The sequence below is a fragment of the Ammospiza caudacuta genome, chromosome 3 (assembly GCF_027887145.1).
Source record: "Ammospiza caudacuta isolate bAmmCau1 chromosome 3, bAmmCau1.pri, whole genome shotgun sequence".
Lineage (NCBI taxonomy): Eukaryota > Metazoa > Chordata > Aves > Passeriformes > Passerellidae > Ammospiza > Ammospiza caudacuta.
In genome coordinates this window covers 111,195,756-111,215,159 of record NC_080595.1, presented here as the reverse complement: position 1 = coordinate 111,215,159, position 19,404 = coordinate 111,195,756, and the positions used below count along the sequence as shown (strand labels likewise).

The window sequence follows — 19,404 nt, the reverse complement described above, 5'->3', positions numbered from 1 at the left end:
CTGGTTTTGGGTTCAGGAGTCTTGGGAGCTACATAAATTCCTTTTTCAGATGGAAATGTATTTCCTTAAGTTGCAGTATGGAAAGGTGCAAATTACATTGGTACAGCTGTTAAAAATGTAGGAGTTCCTGGAGAGCATGATGGTAAATCAGTCATCTGGCTTTGTGGGTATATGGAACATATTTTGAAATCAAACAGCTCAGGACTTAACATAATACAGTTTCTCTTGTGTGTTTGTTTTTAATCCTTGCTTTGTCTGTGTAGATGTCCTCTGAGGGATTAAAGATTGTGGCATAAGGAACATGCAGGAAACTCAAAACCTGGGTTTCATATGAGTGTAGTTGCTTGTGGAATATTTAACTAGTAATTGATTCAGTGTGAAACCAGTGTAACTTTAGGTCAGGTGATGCACTGCATGTAGTAAGTCCATGAGCCCTGATGTCACACAGCCACAAGAGCTCGTGTCACTACAAGGCCATTCCTGATAATCTTGGAATAATGGTGGTGACTGACAGAAGTGAGTGAGGAACAGAGGAAGCAAATGTTGCTCCTTTCCTCAGAAAGGGCAAGAAGGAGAAAACAGGGACCTGCAGGATGGTCAGCCTCAACTTGATCTCTGAAAAGAAGGAATAGATAGTCCTGGAGAACATTTCTATGCACATGGAGCACCAGGAGGTAATCAGGAGTGGTCAACAAGGATTTACCAAAGGGAAGCCACACTTAACCAGCCTGATAATAGATAGATAGATAGATAGATAGATAAGAAACTGATTGATTGGTCACCTCCAGAGGGTAATGGCCAAAGGTTCAGATGGACATCAGTGACAAGTGACGTCCCGTTTGGGTCTGTATTGGGACCAGTGCTATTTATTGTCTTCATTAATGGCATAGACAAAGAGATTGAGTGCACTCTGCAGTCTACAGATGCCACCAAGTGGAGTTGTTTGACACACCTGAAGGATGGGATACCATCCAGAGGGACTTGGACAAGCTTGAGAAGTGGGCTAATGGAAATCTCATGAAATGTAACATGACCGAGTGCAAGGTGCTGCACAAGGTTGGGGCTACCCCCAATATCAACACAGGCTGAGGGATGGACAGAGAAGGACTTGGGTGTGGATGAGAGGCTGGACTTGACCTGGCAATGTGCATTCACAGCCACAGAAACCCAGTTGTATCCTGAACTGCATCAAAAGCAGCATAGCCACCAGAGTGAGGGAAGTGACTGCTCTGATGAGATCCCATCAGAGTGGGAGAGCTCTGAGGTCCCGCGCACAGAGATACAAGAGGTGCTCTGTGAGGAAAGGCTGAGAGAATTTGGGTTGTTCAGCCTGGAAAAGAGAAGGCTTTGGGATGGCCAGTTTGTGGCCTTCCTTGCTGGCAGGGAAATGACAGGAAGGATGGAGAGGGACATTTTACAAGGCCCTGTAGTGATAGGATAAGGGGGAATGGTTTCAAACTGATAGTAGGTTTAGATTAGATATTAGGAAGAAAATCTTTACTGTGTGGTGGATGAGGCACTGGAACAGGTTGCCCAGAGAAGCTGTACATGCACTGTCCCTAGAAGTGTTCAAGGTCAGGTTGAAGCTCTGATGCTGCCTGGTCTCGTGAAAGATATCCCTGCCCATTGCAGAGGGGTTGGGACCTTTAAGGTCCTTTCCAACCCAAGCCATATTTATGATAACCTTCCACGATGAAATGACTGGCCATATATGAGAATGGTGAGAATGACTGACTGGGAATGGTGAATATCCTCAGCCCTAATTTCATCAGGGTTTTCAGCCCTGTCTTGTATAAAATCCTGATAGAGAATCTGTTGAAGTGTGGCCTGGAAGAGGACACAGTGAGATGGATTGAAACCTGGCTGAATGGCAGGGTGAGTGTGGTAATCAGAGATAGGAAGTCCAGGTGGAGCTGGGTGCTACACATACATTAGCGTGTGGTGTGTAACCTCGAGCCAGTGCTGGTCCCAGTGCTGTTTGACATCTTCATTCATGGTCTGGGTGGTGGGGCGTATGTGGACCCTGATAACACAAAACTGTGAGGAGTGGCTGATAGGCCAGAGGCTTGGGAAACCATCTTGAGGGGCCTCAGCAGGCTGGAGAAATGGACCAACAGGAACCTCATGGATTTCAACAGAAAGTGTGGAGAACTGCACCAGGGGAGGAATAACCATGCATCAGCACATGCCATGGACTGACCAGCTGGAAAGCAGCTTTGTGGAAAAGGACCTGCAGGTCCTGGGGGAAGAGCTGAATATGAGTCAGAAACTTGCCTCTGTCTCTTCTTTTCTGACATTCTTCCTTGGTTGTTTTTCCTTATTCTCTCTTCTATGTATATTTTCTTTTTTTTCATTATCTGATGCTTATTGTTCTAATTTGTCTTCCTCATGGTAAATGAATGCAGGCTGTATTCCTGTATTCATGCAGCCTGAATGCAGGCTGTATTCCTGCTTTCAGGAAGGCTGTAATGTCTCATCCCCTCCCTTCATTCAAGGAAGGCTTCCAGGCTTAGGATTTCAGCCAACATCCTTTCCCTCACTGCAGCTGCCTGAGTTTGGGTGGGCTCTTAGATGTGGGATGTTCAGCTGGCAGTGGTTTTTGGGTTTTTTTGTCCTCCCTCATCACATGTGGTTTCAATATAATTGGTTTGTTTTTCAGGGCTTGCTTTTCTACTGCAAGTAAGCCAGGAAGCTCAGGGATGAGAGGGGCTCCCAGGAGGGCCTGAGGGATAGCCACAGTGATGTGTTCATGCAGTGTGAAAGACAAACTAATTTTTTTTTTTAAAGCTTAATTCTTGCCCAAGTCCTTCCTATTCACTATTGCATCAACAGACATGTCAGAGGGCTCCTTGTGTGTGATTTAATGTGGCACTTGGATGGGACAGCATTCTAAAGCACCAGTGTGCCAAACTGGCTCATTTTAGATAAGGTTTTGGTCACCCTATCACAGGCAGTGTTTGTGGATAGACATCACACATTGACCACTTCTTTCCTTGCTTAAGCATAATGAAGCCAAAGATGTCCCTCAAGCTAAATCATGTGTGCAGTCTTACTCATTTTTAACTAATGCATCTGTGTTTATTGATCTCTCTTGTTTTTCCAATCTAGATCAAGATAGAGAAGGAGCTTAGCAGCCTCTACAAGAGAATGTTTGAACCTCTCCATGTGCCTCCAGAGCTTTTCCAAAGACTAACTGGACAATTCTGCAACATTCAGACTTTGAAGACAGGTCAAGCCTATGCAGCAGAAGATAAAACATCAGTTGATGATAGGCTAAGCATCCTGCTGAAGGGGAAGTAGGTTCTATAAAAGCTTGGGGACAAGCTTTTATATGTATGCTTTGTGTCATGGCTAAATAAATTAGTAAATTATTGAGGTTGCAGTTGTTTGTAGTATGTTATGGTCTATAGTCAAATAATCTATACTTACAGTCTATTTTGTGACACCATTTTCACGTGGCAGTGATATCTCTTACTGGGAGCATATTGTGTATCCACAATGTGCTTATGTGTGCAGCTGTATGGATTTTAGTGGGAATTATATTTGTGTAATACCAAAGGCAGTGTCTCATGCAAAATGAACAAGAGATTTGTTTGAGTCTTAGATATCCTACTTGTCCATTCTCAGGTTTTAAGTTTAAAAAATACAGTGCATGAGGGAAGAAGTAGTATGTCTCCAGCAGGATTTAAAACAGCAGGCCTTTGGAATTGATTCATTGCAGTTGTACATGCAAGTAGAGAGGGGCAGGTGCACTGCCCAGAGGCAGACAGAATCCAAGTGAGAAAGGGTAAAACATGCCCATGGCCAAGCTGTAATCTTGAAACTCCTGCTAAATTCTGGCCAGTATTTTAGCCAGTTTCTGTGTACAGCAGCAGCAATGTCAGGCTTCGTTGCTTTTCTTACTCATTACCACAAAGCTGCTTACCTAAGGGAAGCCTGATTCTGGTCTGGCTGTGTAACATGACCTTTCTCATATTGAATAACAATGTTTTGTGGATACATGCCATGTTCATCAATTCTCTATTTGTCTGGCAGCCTGTTCTGCTTGGAATCAGTTAGGCAGAAAACAGGGTAGCTCTGGGAGTGATATTCCAGAAGATGAATGTATTTATTCCTGCTCCTAATGCATTACTGTTGTTAGTAGTCCTACCCAATTTTTGATTAAATTAATCAGCCTCCATGAGTTTAAAATGTTGTTTCATCCATTTTTATTTCCAGAATGAAGGTGTCTTATCGAGGGCATTTTCTGCATAATATTTACCCCTGTGCCTTTATAGATTCTCCTGAATTTCGATCAACGCAGATGAACCGGGGTGAGAAATTCCAGGTACATTTTGTTTTAAATGTCACTGGACATGAGCTAGTGAGACCATGAAAAAAATAGAGTATAAATTTGATCAACAGTGAACTGTTTGAATTGCATAACTTTGCTATCCTTCTAGTATAGCTCTTTGGAAATGGACCATGTCAAGAATAACTTTTAAATGCTGCTAAACAGTACTATAATGGTGTGTATTGAGCAGTCTGGCTTTTGCTATTTTCTCTTTTACTGTTTCCAAGTTTGTTTTGTATTAAGAGATTGTTCAGGACAAATAATTTAAGAGGCAGTTTTGATAGAAAAAGATGATACGGACAGGTTTCATCAGTGGTTCAAAAAAGAAAAGGGAAGAAGAGGTACTGTAATAATGAAAGTCTAGAAGTTCTGGCACTAGTAATTAGAAATTGGTATTTATAAAAGTGTATGAATACTTCTGTCATTTTGCAATTTGTTAAAGCAACATAAGCTGAAAATTATCTCAGTATTTTGAATAAAAATATTCATATGGGGAACAATAAGGGTATATTTCTCTAGCAGTGTAATTATGCTGGTATATTAAATATATTTTATTGTAGTTGGGGAGGTGGAATACTTTTAGCGAAGGGTGTTTCTTTCCCATAGAAATGGCTATTTTGCTACCTCTTACTTGATGTTTAGCTAGGTGTGTGTAGTAATGACCAGACTGTGACTGACTGGTGCATCCACACTGATACTGTGGCAGAGGGGAGGGAGGCAGAGCAGTGCAGACTCGAAAATCAGTGATTGGTGTCATATGTTCCAGTCAAACACTGGGCTCAGTGCCAGGGGAGAGACTTGCCCAGATGCACTCGCCCCGCAGCAGTGGGGCCTCCCACATCCCTCCTGGCACAGCCCCTTCCTCCTGGGAGCAGCTGAGTAGGAGTCGGTCCCTCCCAAGGGAAAAGGGTCATGCTTAGCTCCTGCCTGCCTTAGGAGTTAATCTGTGTGTCCTTTACTCGTGGGTTCTGCTTGTCACTGCCCTGTGAACACCAGCAGACTTGCAGGAGCACACGGATTCAGTCTTAAGGACCCCATCTGCTGGCAATGCTGGTGAATTCTTCCTCAGCCCCTGGGCTTATATTACAGTCCATGGAGTTGAAAATCCATGGATATATAACAGAATTTCATTGTTTCTAGGACTTATTTTAATGGGTTTTTAAAATTTTTAAAGGATGTAATGTTATCTTGTAAACGCAGAGAGCACCTGATTTTGATTTATTCATAGATGCCTGACTCCCCCTTGCAAAACCTGCCCCTGGCTATGAGCAGTGTGGGTTTTGGTGCGGCATTGCCCTCTGCTGGCACAGGGGGATGAACCTGCCAAGTCCATCCTCCCATGAGAGGGGGCAAAATCCCCTGTAACTGCCCAGAACTGGATTACCAATAACTGAGCAAACAGAGCCTTGGCTCAGCTGCTACTGGGTTGTACTTGTGGCATCACAGGGCTGACAGTTATGAGAGAAAATGGATTTTTTTTTTTTTAATTACTAAAAACTCTTTGATGGAGACTTTTAGGTGACACCAGTTGTTCCTGTTTGGTGACAGCGACGTAAAATAAAACTAAGCTACATATAGGCCTACTGCAAGTGCTTGTCATCACTATAGGACTGACTTCATAAATAAATTTCCTCTTACCTAAGTATTTTTAGGTTTGGGAACTCATGAGAGATTTTCCCCTGTTATTGTCCCACAAGTTTTCTGTAAAACAAACTGGATACACATATCAGTTAAAAATATAATGATAATAAATTGCTGAGAATATTTACATTTGTAAATATCACATTCATAACAAAGAGATAACAAAAAGCTTTATGGCTTTAAGAGTTATTTTAACTGGAGTCACAAATAAAATGTAATCACTTGTTTTAAAGCCTGTTTAAGCGTGCTTATCTTAAAACATTTTTAAATGTGCTAATTCTGAGCATGTATTTTTTTCCAGGTTACCATTATTGCAGATGATAACTGCAAGTTCCTGTGCTGGTCCAGGGAAAGGCTGACTTTCTTTCTGGAGTCTGAGCCATTTCTTTATGAGATCTTTAAGTACCTTATTGGCAAAGATATTACAAATAAACTTTATTCATTGAATGACCCAACCTTAAATGACAAGGTAAGCAACTTCAAGTTTTGTTTGGAAATTTTCCTCCCACATACAAATGTGGTTTTACTTCAATTTTGAATGCTCTTAAAGCACCTTATTTTAACTTGTTGCCATCAGCTGCTTAATGCACACTTTTCCCTTTTAGTGCCAAGGTGTGAGTCAGTGCAACATTTCTGTCAGAAGCAATATTTAGCAAAGTTAGCACAGTAATGTACAAGAAAAATGAGTAACTGAGATTCAGAACTGATCAGCTTGTGGAAATATTTCTGCCAAACGATTAGATGTGATGCCAGTAGCTAAAAAGGTGCTTCTCCCTGGGTATCCCTTCTCACTAACAAATTAGTGTCTTTGTAAAAAGAAGCTTCAGAGTTTTTCCCTTTAAAAAAAATTTCTTACTGGGGGCAAATAATTATGTAGTACTGATTGCTAGGAAGAACAATTTCAACATGTCTTTGAGGGTTGCAAATGCAAAAAAAAAAAAGCAAATATTATGTTGGTGTGATGCAGTTAGTGGAAGGAATAATGAAATACATATAAAATATAAATAAATATAATTAAAATATAATTTTTATATTTATAAATATATAAAACATTAGGTGGTCTGGGTGTACTCATATTCATGAATATGAATTACCTTGCTTTAGTTTCATTTTGCCTCCTTACTTATTCCTTATCATAATTTTGAAGAATTAGACAATCCAACAACTTTTCCCCCTCTTTTGACTTAACATCTGCACATTTCAACTTCACTTTGTGCTGTCTTTGTTTTTAGTTGCAAAAGGCACATAAATTTAAGATTATTATAGTTGGTTTATTATAGTAAGTTTTGAAAATGTATGTTGTAGAAATTGAGTGAGCATTTGGGAAACTTGTAGTATCTTATTATTCTTCCTAAAATAAAAATCCTGTCGCATGAGCTCTTCCTACATAACTCGGCAAGAGAATTGTTAAATAAATTCTTCATTTTCCCATTGCCATATACATTGTATATATGTACATATATATTATATTTGAAAGCTTCACTTTCACATATAAATATTATTGGTGTCTTTGATGTCTTTTAACTGTTGTCAATCTCATCAGAAAATGTTGGGGTTGACTTGTGTACGTAGGGGACTACAGAAATCAATTGAGTATTGATTTATTCCTATTCAATATGGTAGTAAGAAGGTAAAACTATCAAATAATTTTTGTTGGAAAACAGAAAAGTGTATTTTATTTATTAAAAAAGTATATTTATTTTTTTAAGTATATTTATTTTTAAAATACATTTATTTTTAAAAGTATATTCTATTTTATTAAATATATTATTAAAATATAATTTATTTTGTAAGAAAACTTGTGATTTTTTCCTGCCTAAGGAGACTTTCACTAATATTGGAAAAATTGTCATTCCTTTCTGCATGAAATAGGATACTAGCTCCTGACTTGTCAAATTCTATAATGGAGTTATCCATTATAGTTTTGTCATTGATTGCTACCTTTCACATACACCTAAAATAGCATTCTGGCTTGCAGTGATACCTCACAAGGTACAATGTATGGCTTCATATAAATGTTATAGTATAAAGGCTTCTCAGGAAGGCTACTCAAAGCAAAATGGAAGCTCCTCAGACCATTTGACAGGGAGAGGATAATGCTCACCTGATGCACTTAGTCTGCAGTAGGATCAAGAGCCAAATGGTCATCTGCTGGGAAGGAGGGACATTCACCACTTTTCTAACATACTGATATGGAAAGCCAGGAAAATAACCATGCTTCTGTTAAGGCATAAATTGCCTCTATATATAGCATGCTGTTTTGTTCAGCAAGGAGGATCAGCTTCATCATAAAGACTACATTTAATTGCAGAGCATTATATTTAAATAATGAATTACCAGATAATAAACCCCAAGCTTACTGTAAGAAAATACATGAAAATTTCAGTACAAAAGCGATTTGAGATTGAATAATTAATGTGCAGTTTCATACTTGTCAATGTTCCAGTTCCAGTATATTACTGGCATTTTCTATTGTCATTTAAATTGATTTACACTGCATAGAATCTTCTCCTATAACAATTTTCTTGTATAATCACGGCTGAGACTGGAGCATCTATCACAAGGGAAGTAGTAATTTTCCATTTTTATTTTAATTTGCTTGATATCTTTTTTTCAAGTAATCATTTTTTTCTTTTTTAGGCTTCAAAGAAGATTGACCGTCAGCCCAGCCTCTGCTCTCAGCTCTCGGTGATGCAGATGAGGAACAGCATGGCCAGCACCAGTGACAGCGAGGACGGCCTGCAGATGTTCCTTCGTGGGACTTCCTCTGCGTCCTCTCTTCGTGAGTGCTCAGGATAGTTTGTGCCAGTTTTGGATATGGCTCAGGCTGACCATTAGAGACACTGCAGAACTCCTGTTGCCCTCTGTGGGAGCACACTGCAGCTTTTTGGTGCTGCTGTATCAGCTGAATTAAGGGACTTAACTATAGGGCAGTCAGGTGCATGAGGTTTTGTGTTCTAAATGCAGATACCTCCTGTACATACTGGGAAAAGACCACAACATGTGTAGTGATAATCTTTGGCATGATATGGAATGCTTATAGTAATGGGGCAAAACTGAAGGTACAGTGCCAGTCACAGTAGTATGTCCTTTGTTCTGTCACTGGTGCTTGTAGAAACTAAAAACCCAAACAAAACATTTTCCTTCAGCATCTCAGTGTCCTGCTTTTCCTCCTGAGATAGTTTGTATTGGCAGAGTCTGGAGGAATGTGGTATACAACCAATACTTTGATGTTACCTGGAAAATCTCCAAGTATCCTTGCGGGTTCTCCTCTGCTGTGCTTTGTATGACAGGAGTAGTAGAGAACAGATGAAGTGAGAGAAGAAACCATGTCTGACCTTTTTACTTCTATTCTTTTAATTAATTTCTTTATGAAAACATTCTAAATTATTCTTTCTAGGCTTTTGCTGTCATGTGTTTTTAGATCATCTGACTCTAAACATTAACATTAGCCTGAATTCTGAAAGCAGTGTTTAAATTAAAAAGCCACAGAGGATTCTCTATTTTCTCATTTGGCATAAGCTGTTAGTTTAACAGCATTTAAAAGGATCATATAGGATTATTTCTTTTGATTTTGGAAATATTATTTTTAGTGAATTGAATTCAAATATATGAGAGAAAAACCACTGTTATTGTTATTTGTTATATGTTATTTGTTATGGTTGAAGTCTCTGCTAAGAAGAGGAAATATTTTCAAATATTTGCATCTTTCTGTTTAATTATCTGTTTTCCATTGTGTTCCTCACAGTTCTCATCCAGTAACACCTTCAGACCTGGAGGGCCTGTCTGGTTTTACTCCTTAACATTGGTGTAGTCTGCATGCCCAGATAAATGGAAGAAAAAGCCCTACTAATGCTTCACCCTACTAGAACATCAAGGGTGACACCTGGGATGTAGTTTGATGAAAATTCCAGTGTTGTTTTCTTTTTCTCCTCTGTTTGCTGCAAGGACATTCAGAGGTAGTTGAGGTAGTGAGAGACCTCTGGACATTACCAGGTCCAGCCTCATATCCAAAGCAAGATCTGCTACAGCAGGGCCATGTCCAGTGAAGATGTGAATATTTCCAAGCTGGAAGATTTTCCAGCCTCCCTGGGCAACCTGCTCCAGGGACTTACCACCCTCACAGTGAAAAAATTTCCCTTATTGCAACTCATGCTTGTTTTCCTTCTTTTTTTAGTGCATGCCTCTGAGAAGAGTCTGGCTCTCTCTTCCATTAGGTAGCCAAAGACAAGAGTCAGAAGCCCTGGGAGCCTTCTGTTCCTAAGGCAGAGCACACCCAGCTCCTGCAGACTCTCCGTCACTGCTCCAGCCTCTGGAGTTGCACTCTGCTGCTCTTGCTCCAGCATGTCCATGTCTTTCTTGTACAGGGAGGCACAAAACTGGTGCAGCACTCCAGATCCTGGCTCACAATTGCCAGCTAGAGAGAATTAATCTCTTCTGGCTATGCTCTTGCTTGTAGCGTTCAATACATGCTGCTAATGTGGCCCAATATAGGGATGGGCCTATATTCACTGCAGGGGCACTCTGCTGACTCTTGTTCCATTTTGTGTCCACCACAGTTTGTTTCTGCAAAGCTGCTTTCCAGCCAGCTGGCGCCTAGGCTGTAATGCTGTGTAGGTGTGTTATGGGTTCAGGGATTTGTCTTTCATGGATTTGTCATTTTTGTCAGTTCTTTTCTCTTTTTCCAATGGGCTGTCCAGACTCACTGCTCTACCCTTTGGCCTGTCAGCAGTTTCCCTCATTACCTGGCTCCTGTCTGTGAATTTGGCAGGAGTGCATTCCATCCCATCAACCAGGTCATTCATCTCTTCAATATTACAGGCCTTGGCTTTGGCCCCTGAGAACACTGCTGGTAACCAACCACCTGACAGCTGGATTTTGTCCTGCTGTTCACCACCCTGTGAACTTGGCAGTACAGCAGATTTTCCATTGAAGCCATAGTCCATCTATCCAGTCTGTTTCCCATTTGTCTGGAAGGACCCAGTGACAGACTGTGGAGGGCTGTGCTACCATCCATGTAAACAACATCCATTGTACTCCATTCATACACAGAGGCCATCATCTCACCACCAAAGGTGGAAGGTGGCCAGAGTGGTCAGATGCAATCAGCATCCATGATGGCTTCTGCAGTCACCTTCCCATCCCTTGCTTGGGCATGGCTTCCAGGAAGACAAGCTCCATAATCTTCCTGGGAAATGAATTTAGACTATGAGGCCTGGGTGTTCCATCTTCCCCTTCATTAAAATGGCTGTGATGTTGGCATTTCCATTTGTCTCCCCTGACTTCAATCACTTTTCCAAGATGATAGAGGGGGCCTTGCAATTGTATCAGCAATGCTTGGCACCCTTGGATGCAGCCCGTGTGGTTCCACAATCTTGTGTTCACCCTTTAGACTTGAGGTGTTCCTAATTCAGTCCAGGTTTCCTGTCAGTCAAACATCACTCTCTGTCTCTGCCTCTGGATACAGAGCCCCAACAGGCCTCAGGACAAACCTCTAAAGGAAAAAACTCAAAACAAAAAAGTTCCTGAACATCTCAGACTTTTTCGTGTTCCTGTGTCCTGTGCATCACTGAACTCTTGCCTCGCAGCTACCCTGGTCTTTCTTTTGTTGCTGATTTATTTGTAGATGCCTTTCTTGTTGCCCTTCACTAGATCCAGGTCTAGCTGAGGTTTGGCTTCCCTCATTTCATCACCACGTGCTTGGGCCATGGTTCTGTGTTTCCTCCAAGGAGCTCATACCCTCTTACACTTCGTGTGTGTCTGTTTGAGATCTGTCAGAACTTTCTGTTCATCTCTGCCAGCCTTCTACCACGCTTGCTCAGCTTTCTGTGCACCGGAACGGCCTGTCCTTGTGTTTTGCGGAAGGTGTCCTTGAAGATCAAGCATCTGTCCTTACGTCCCTTTGCAGCCTTGTCCCATGAGCTCCTGCCAAGTAAAACCCTGAGCAAGCCACAGTTCCCTGTCCTGTAAGGTTGTAATTCAGCTATTTGTCTTGCCACTCAGTATCTTAAACTCCACCAGCTCCTGCAGCCCAGATTGCCAGCAGCCTTCAGCTCCCTGATGAGTTCTCCCTTGTTCATCAGTGACAGGTCCAGCAGAGCGCCTTCCCTAGCTGACTCATCCATCACGAAGGAATTGCCTGCTACCTTCAGGGATCTCCTGGACTGCCTGCTCCCACCTTGATACCAGGGTGGCTAAAACTCCCCAGGAGCACCAAGGCCTGTGATCCAGTTGTTGAAAGAAGGCTCCCTTCTCCTTGCTCTTCTTGATCAGGCAGCCTGTAGAGATTCCTGCTGAGAAGTCTCCTGTGCTGGTCTGTTCTCTGATCTTTGCCTTTAAACCCTTGAGTGGCTTTTCACCTGTTCCACACACAGCAAAGCTCCATGAATTGAAGCCACTCCTTTGCATAGAGAGCCTTTGGGTGAACTTGCACACTCAGAAATTGTAAAACTGTGTTTGTATGATTAGTTAGAATTAAAGTGTCTCTTTCAGGCTTAACAGCAAAACTCTTACACCAGTATTTCAGCTTTGGGAGAAAGTACTTGAAATGCATGACAAGTTGAGCTGTAATTGTATAAATCTCCAAGATGCACTTGTGCTTAGCACATTCTTGATAAATACACTTTCCTCTGTTGTACTTTTCCTTGGTTTGTGTACCTTTTTTTGGTATACAGGGTGTGCTTTACCCAAGAGAAGGGGTTTATGTGTCTTTTATGTTCGGAAATTCGTCAGCCCAGCTGAGGCAGCAGCCTCCCAAGTCCAATGCTTTCCTTTACTTTTGGGGAGGCAGAGGGATTGCCCCTACAGCAGTGCAACACACACCTTGGGAAGCATTGTTATTTATTTCTTCTTTGTATTTTGATTGTGAAATTTCTGACTTCTGTAAAAGGTTTGTTCATCTCCTTGAACTGTAATGCCTCAATATCTGTTTTTGCCAAGATAGCTTGTTAGTTTTTCCTGGGTACTGTCATTTGCAATGATGGAGTTGGTGCCAAGGTGAGCTCTGCTTGAAGATTTGTATTCAGTGTGGATTGTGGCCATGTATGCCCTTTTTTTCAGATCACAGGGAAAACTGAAAAAAATATCTGCCATTTGCCTTGTCACTGGTATGTTTTCAAAAATCTTCTGCTGGGTGCTCTCAGTGCAACAGCTGGGGTATTTTTTTTGTCTGTTTTTTTAAGATTTACTATAAGGTACATGCTGAGGCTTCCAGTTCCAGTGCTGTTCCCTGGATCCTCCTTCTACAGGCATACATTTGTTGATTTAGAACAAACAAGCACAATCCAAAATCCTCAAAAGATTTTGTGAGAAACATATGGAAATGTCAATTTATTTTATTTTTATAAAATTAGAATAAAAAATGAATGAAGGGAACTTACCTGTACAGGAACTCTGTAGGAATACTGTTTTGTCATTGCTAGGTGATTGTTGTGTGGACAAAGCCTCCCACTACAAATATAACTTTGACTACTATAATCCAAATAAGTTTTCTTCTCCCAATTTCCACATTCTTGAAAAAATGAGCATTTATATTTTTGTATAATCCCATCTTTTAAAATTATGCATTTATCAGTGCTATAAATGATAAGCTTTTGACTCATTTTCTTGAGAAATTAATCCTATTTCAAAGTGTTTAGGAATAAAAGGGTTAAAATTACTAATTAGTAGGTCCCAAGCTACAATTACTAATAAAAGTATGTTTTTCATTTAATTAATTAAGAAACCAAACTAACTGTTTGCTTTTATATTAAGGAAATAACCAACAAGAGTTCTATAATGCTTACGGAGTGAGTCGTTTGCAGCATGATGTTTTCTGTTGATAACATCACATTAACTCAGCAGGCATCCTCAAAAAGGTATTAAAGTGGGGTTTGTTTATCATGTGACACTTGTGCTTGACATCCATGGTCCACCTGTATGTAATTCATTAGAAAGTGAAATAGAGGTATCTCTTTTTCCAGAATTTTAGTTAACCAAAATAGTTTATCCTGATCACAAGCCTAGTTTCACCTGAATGTCAGTCCTTTAAATAATATTTTGGTATTAGTTTCTATTTTGTAATTCTCTTGCTTGACAGCCACTCAAAAATTTATTAGAGATACAGTTCTCTTCTTCTGTGGTACTTGTTTTAGACATCTCAGATTTGCTGGTGTATGCATCTGTATTTGCTAACTTCTAAGCTGAGCAGGAATGTAAAAGGTTTTGGTTTGGTAATGCTTTTAGTGGTGTTATCAAATTATATGCTCCCTGCTTGTGGTTAAAAGCAGGATTGGATTTCACAGGAATTTTAATATATATTTTGGTTTAGGCCCTCAAGTAGGGGCAACAAAATGTAGTGAAAGGAAGATCTGACTCAGTCACTTGAACATCTGTCCAACACTGGATAATGGCATCAGTAGACAAAATTTTGTATTTGGAGCAAATAAGAGCATCTTTGAAACAAACAGGCTGAGAGAATTAGACCTTATATTGGATCCTGTTGTACAAACTTATGGCTGCTTACTTCTGTTTTCTGGAGAGATTAAGTGGCTTTAAGCAGAAGAAAACCATTTTAAAAATAACAATAAACTACACAGAAACAAAGAGCTACAAAAAAAAAAAAAAAAGAAGCTGGAACTGTAACTCAGCATTTTCAGGCGCCTTTTTACCTTTAGGTATCTCCCAGAAAAGCCAATTTTGTATCCAAATGTACCCACAGACGCTGGGTGTGGCACATTCACCAAATAATTGATCTAGTTATCCTTTGCTTAGGCCATAAAACACATCTGTCTGGGAAGAAATGTTTCATAATTTCTGTGTCTAAAAATGTGCTTGAGTAACGCTGTATTGTGGCAGTTTAAGTAATTTTTGAATCTCAAAAGAAAACATTAATACATTTTTAATATAAAGAGTTCTGAAACTCTTTATGTTAAAATTCCAATTCCAAACAGTCTCTTTGTCAATGTGACTTTAAAATGCATTAGTGTCATAACTTGCTGGTGTAGCCTGTGTCTGTATATTGTTCTCTGTGTGTATCACATACAGTGTAAATGTGATCCAGTTCAGTGTAAATGAGTCTTTGCCCATAAGTGAGCTTCCTTAACACAGCACTTTACTGTATATCTGATAAACATTTCTTAAAAATAAGAGTGTGTTACAGCTATCAGTATTTTTTTCAAGAATATTTAAATTTTTAGCTTGTATGCTAGCAGTCTGTTTGCATGGCCTTTATCTCTTGTTGTTTTCTTCTCAAATGGGATTTCAGAGATTTCCATAATCTTTTTGGTCGTCATATACTGGCTGTTTGCAACCTCATACTGTTGTGGTGTCTAAGTTTACAAGAGGGTACTGAGAAAAATACATGTCCATGTGTAGATTCGATTTCAGAATGAACAATGGAAAACAGAACTGTTCAGCTGATGACTCAAAGGAGTTCTCTGGTTTGACCCTCATACTGAAAATTTAACTGTAACAGAGGTAGTTTGCAGTGGTAACTTGCACAAAAACTCCATTTGATGTCTTAACAGGGATAGCTGTGGTGTGAGCCCTGCTCTGGCAGAGAAGTTGCTGCCTTTCTGAAAGGTGGTTTTTTTGCAGTGAAATCAGTGTCAGTTGAAAGTTATGTGGCCTTTGCCTGTAAATCTTGTTTTCTCTGTGGTTGTTTATGGGAGTATAAATCTGTATAAGTTTTACATTATCATGCTGTGTAAAACTTACGAGGATGTGTCAGAGGAGGTTTAGGTCAGCTTTTAGGATGAGGCTCTTCACCCAGGGGGTGGTTGGGTAGGCTCCCCAGGGGAGTGGTCACAGCACTGGGCTTGGAAGAGTTCAAGAGTGTCTCAGTGTCTGGACAATGCTCTCAGGCACATGGTGTGACTCTTGGAGTGTCCTGTGCAGGACCATGAGCTGGACTTGATCCCCATGAGTCCCTTCCAACTCAGCCCATTCAATGACCTTATGCTTTAAAGGCAGTTGTGGCTTTGAAGCTGTGCCCATCCAAGGTTTGCCCAGTGCACTGAGGAGCCTTCCCTGCAGCCAGGCCAGGTGCAGATGCACACACCCTTTGTACCTGGGGCAGCCTCTCGTGTTACTGCAGCTGAATGGAGATGAGTCAGTGAGTGAGTGTAAGGATGAGAAAATGGTCTCTGGGGAACAAGCAGTGGGCACCCCCTGCAGTTGGGGTTTGCACTGAACCTGGGGAGATGTTTCTACACCTGCTGTGGCTGTGGTTAGCAGCAGGCATTGCTGGTTTGTAGCAGTGTGGCTGTTCCATGTCTAGAATTTCCTGGTGCTTATGGCCAGATAACAAAGAAACCTTCACTTAGAAATCTTCTCATAAAGCAACTAGGGCAGGATCATCAGATTGTGTCCACTTTGTCACAAACAGGTCTATGTAGCAGGTGTGTGTTGTTAAATTAACTGGCAATTTCTTTGTACCTGTGGCAGGCCCAGGCCGCACATCTCCCTACCTGAGAACTTCAGCAAAGATGAAGCCCATCGAGGAGAGTGTTGAAGATGATGTCTTTGAAGCACCATCTGCTGATAAGCTCGAGCTCCAGCGGCTGCCTTAAACAGTTGTGTCCTCAGGTGGATCAGAGCTTGCACAGAGCTCCAGTGCAACAAGAGGGAGCTGAATTTGGGAGGAATCCAAAAGCTAAGCCCACCTCTCCATGTTTGAATTTACTGCAGCATATCCCAATGGTTTCTAGATGGAAATGTCATGTTTTATTTTACTTCTAAATAAAATAAAATAAATAAAAATGTGTGTGGTTTTTTTTTTTTGTTGCTTCTTTATGGTTGCTTTATTTCTACTTTGACTTTTGCCATTATAAATTTAGTATTGTGTTGCTGACTAGCTGGAAATTTCTATGTTTACCTGGTGGAGAATATCCCGTTTTATTTACCTATGTTCCTTTGAAGCCTGTATCTTAGTGTTTTCAGTGGGAGATTTTGAAACTGTTTCCAAAGCTGTGTTGCTGTTACCAACCATCATTGTTGTGTCAGTCTCATGTGAAAAACACACTCAGTCTTCTGCCTCAATTTTTTTTAAGGTATTTGCCATTAGTGTTTCCCAATCTCACTCTTCACTCCACAATTGTAGTAATGACTTCAATTTTAGTTTTTATTGACCAAAGATTTGAACTTAAGGCTGCCTTTTCAACCTTAACTTTTTCTTCTTTAGGCAACTGTATTATACTGAGCTTCATGATTTTCCTTAGCTTTATCCAAATGACACTTGATATAGGAAGTTCTGTTCAAACCCCAAATGGGGTAGCTGCAAGTTTAGTAAAGCCCAGTCTCATAAAGGGAGGCATTGGGAAGTTTTTATAGAAGGTATTTGTAGCAGTCCTGCCTGTGATATGTGTGGACATGTAGATGGTAGCTGTACTAATTAGCTTTGACAACTCTTGAAAATCACAGAGCAAATAGTAGATTTTAAATAATATAACAAAAAATAGCTACTACTTCTTTTATTGAATTGCACAAAACTGATACATAGAATAATAGATGTTTGGTCTCAACTCCCTAGCAATTAGAAGTGTCATAGTCCGGGGTTTTTTTGTTTATATAATTCCCTATTGTTTCTAAAATTTATCTTGACAGAGCTTCTTTGAATAAGCCTGCATTCAAGTTATACAACCCACTTCTTCCCTCCTTAAAACCTCATGCAATACCAAAACACACATTAAGGGATTGGAAGTTTTACTTGTGTTGTCAGCATTCCTGCTTCTGGGGATTTAAATCTAGTGTGCAAGATGACATCATTGTGTCTCGTGCTTCTGACAGTTTTGCATTATTACAAATGGCACACAGACCCGAGACATTTACAAATAGATGCAGAATATCTTTAGACCACACAGGTGCAAAAGGCAGCCCAGTGACTCCTGGTGGAGGTGACAGAACAGTCTGAGAGCATCCTTAGGTCAGTGCCTCAGGGACAGTGGCCACATCTCTGGGGCTGCCCCTTGGCTACTGGGGGAGTAAGAGGGGAAATGGGAACTATTTTACTTTTGAGGAGATACAAAGAGTAATGTCCTTGTCCTCATGTCATTTTCCCAAATTTCTGCTGAGGTTCAAACTCCTTTTAAAGAGGAAAACTAAGCTGGTGGAATTGAACTCATACAGTCTAGCAATAAGAAGAGGATGCAGAGTGCCTAAAGTAAAAATAGCAGTTCCTGTATCTCCTTCTCCAGCTGAACAATTTCTTGTGTTTAGTTACCAAATCAATCAATATGCAATGCCTGGAGAGACTGCATCTCCTGAATGATCATAGAATTTGTCTTAATAAGGGAGGGCAGAGAGGGCCTGAGCTCTGTGCACCCCTGGCTCAGGCTGTGAACCCTTGTCTGGTGCCTGGGAGCACAAACCAAGTTATCACCAAAGCTAAGGATGCTACAGCAGTAACACTGCAAATAATGATAAATAACAATGTCAGTTTACCAAAAGTAATACATTTTATTACCTGAAAATTCTTAACTGAAAACTTTTAAATTACTGATAAATGGGTAAAATGAATAGGAAACAAGATTACTTGATAAATACAACTTGCAGAGACCATCTGCTTCTGTCCCTCTGTTTCAAATAGAGTTGTTCTCAGACAACAGACGTTAAGACAGACTCTGAACAGATTTTCCATATTGAATGAGGTACCCCTTTTCATTGCTGTTGCAGAAGGTAAGAAAGAGCATCGTGTAATCATTTGGAGTTAAAGGAGAGCTTGTGTAGAGGGGTAGAAGATGTACTGTAAAGACAGGGTTCATTCATTTCAAAGTAAAACTAATTTCAATTAGTAAATCAAACATAAAACAACATGTATTTTTAAATCAGAACACCCTGTTCTGTTGGTCTTAACTGTAACTAAGTACAGTGAACTATATGTATGTGAACTATAGTAGCAGACTGTTGGCTTTGCTAACCATAATACCTGTGGGGTAAAAATGAAATGTACTTCACCAATTTTGGGGTTTTTTTTAATTTCTTTTTAGAATTCTGTGATTTCAGTGAATTTGTATATATAAAAATGCATCTTGAGTACCACATGTGTCAGGGAGACTGAACTAAAAGATACCAATTATCTCTATCAAGAGCTGTATTAGAGATACAGTTAAGGCTCTGTCCTATTCTCATAGCAAAGCACCATTTGTCTCAGTCTTCGATTTTGTGGAATGAACTTCATGTGGAGCTGATTGAGCTATAACTCTCATGCTCTCAGGTGGGAGCCTGTGTGCTCCTACCCCAGGAGGTAAATCTGTATTGGAGGAACTGGTCAAAGCTGGAAAAAAAATTAATTTGAGCATTTAGAGAGGATTCAGAAAATGAGCTGTAGCCCAGCACTTGGTAAGTCACAGGTGTAGTGGCAGAGCTGGTGAACCTCTGCGCCTTAATTAAAGAAACATGGTAGCCATGATCCACATGATGCTTCTACGGGCTGAAAAACACTCTGGTTCTAG

General features: G+C 40.4%; 1 protein-coding gene across 1 annotated transcript in view; it reads left to right on the top strand.

Annotated features, from left to right (window-relative positions):
• Positions 1-13,718, top strand: part of BVES (blood vessel epicardial substance) — a 39,289-nt gene extending 25,571 nt beyond the window's left edge. The window contains 7 exon segments of the mRNA XM_058801195.1: positions 3,109-3,296; positions 4,219-4,327; positions 6,276-6,443; positions 8,615-8,756; positions 12,058-12,072; positions 12,075-12,198; positions 12,200-13,718. Coding sequence (XP_058657178.1) covers positions 3,109-3,296; positions 4,219-4,327; positions 6,276-6,443; positions 8,615-8,756; positions 12,058-12,072; positions 12,075-12,198; positions 12,200-12,422 — 969 coding nt within the window. The 3' untranslated portion in view covers positions 12,423-13,718.
• Positions 13,719-19,404: the final 5,686 nt, after the last annotated feature.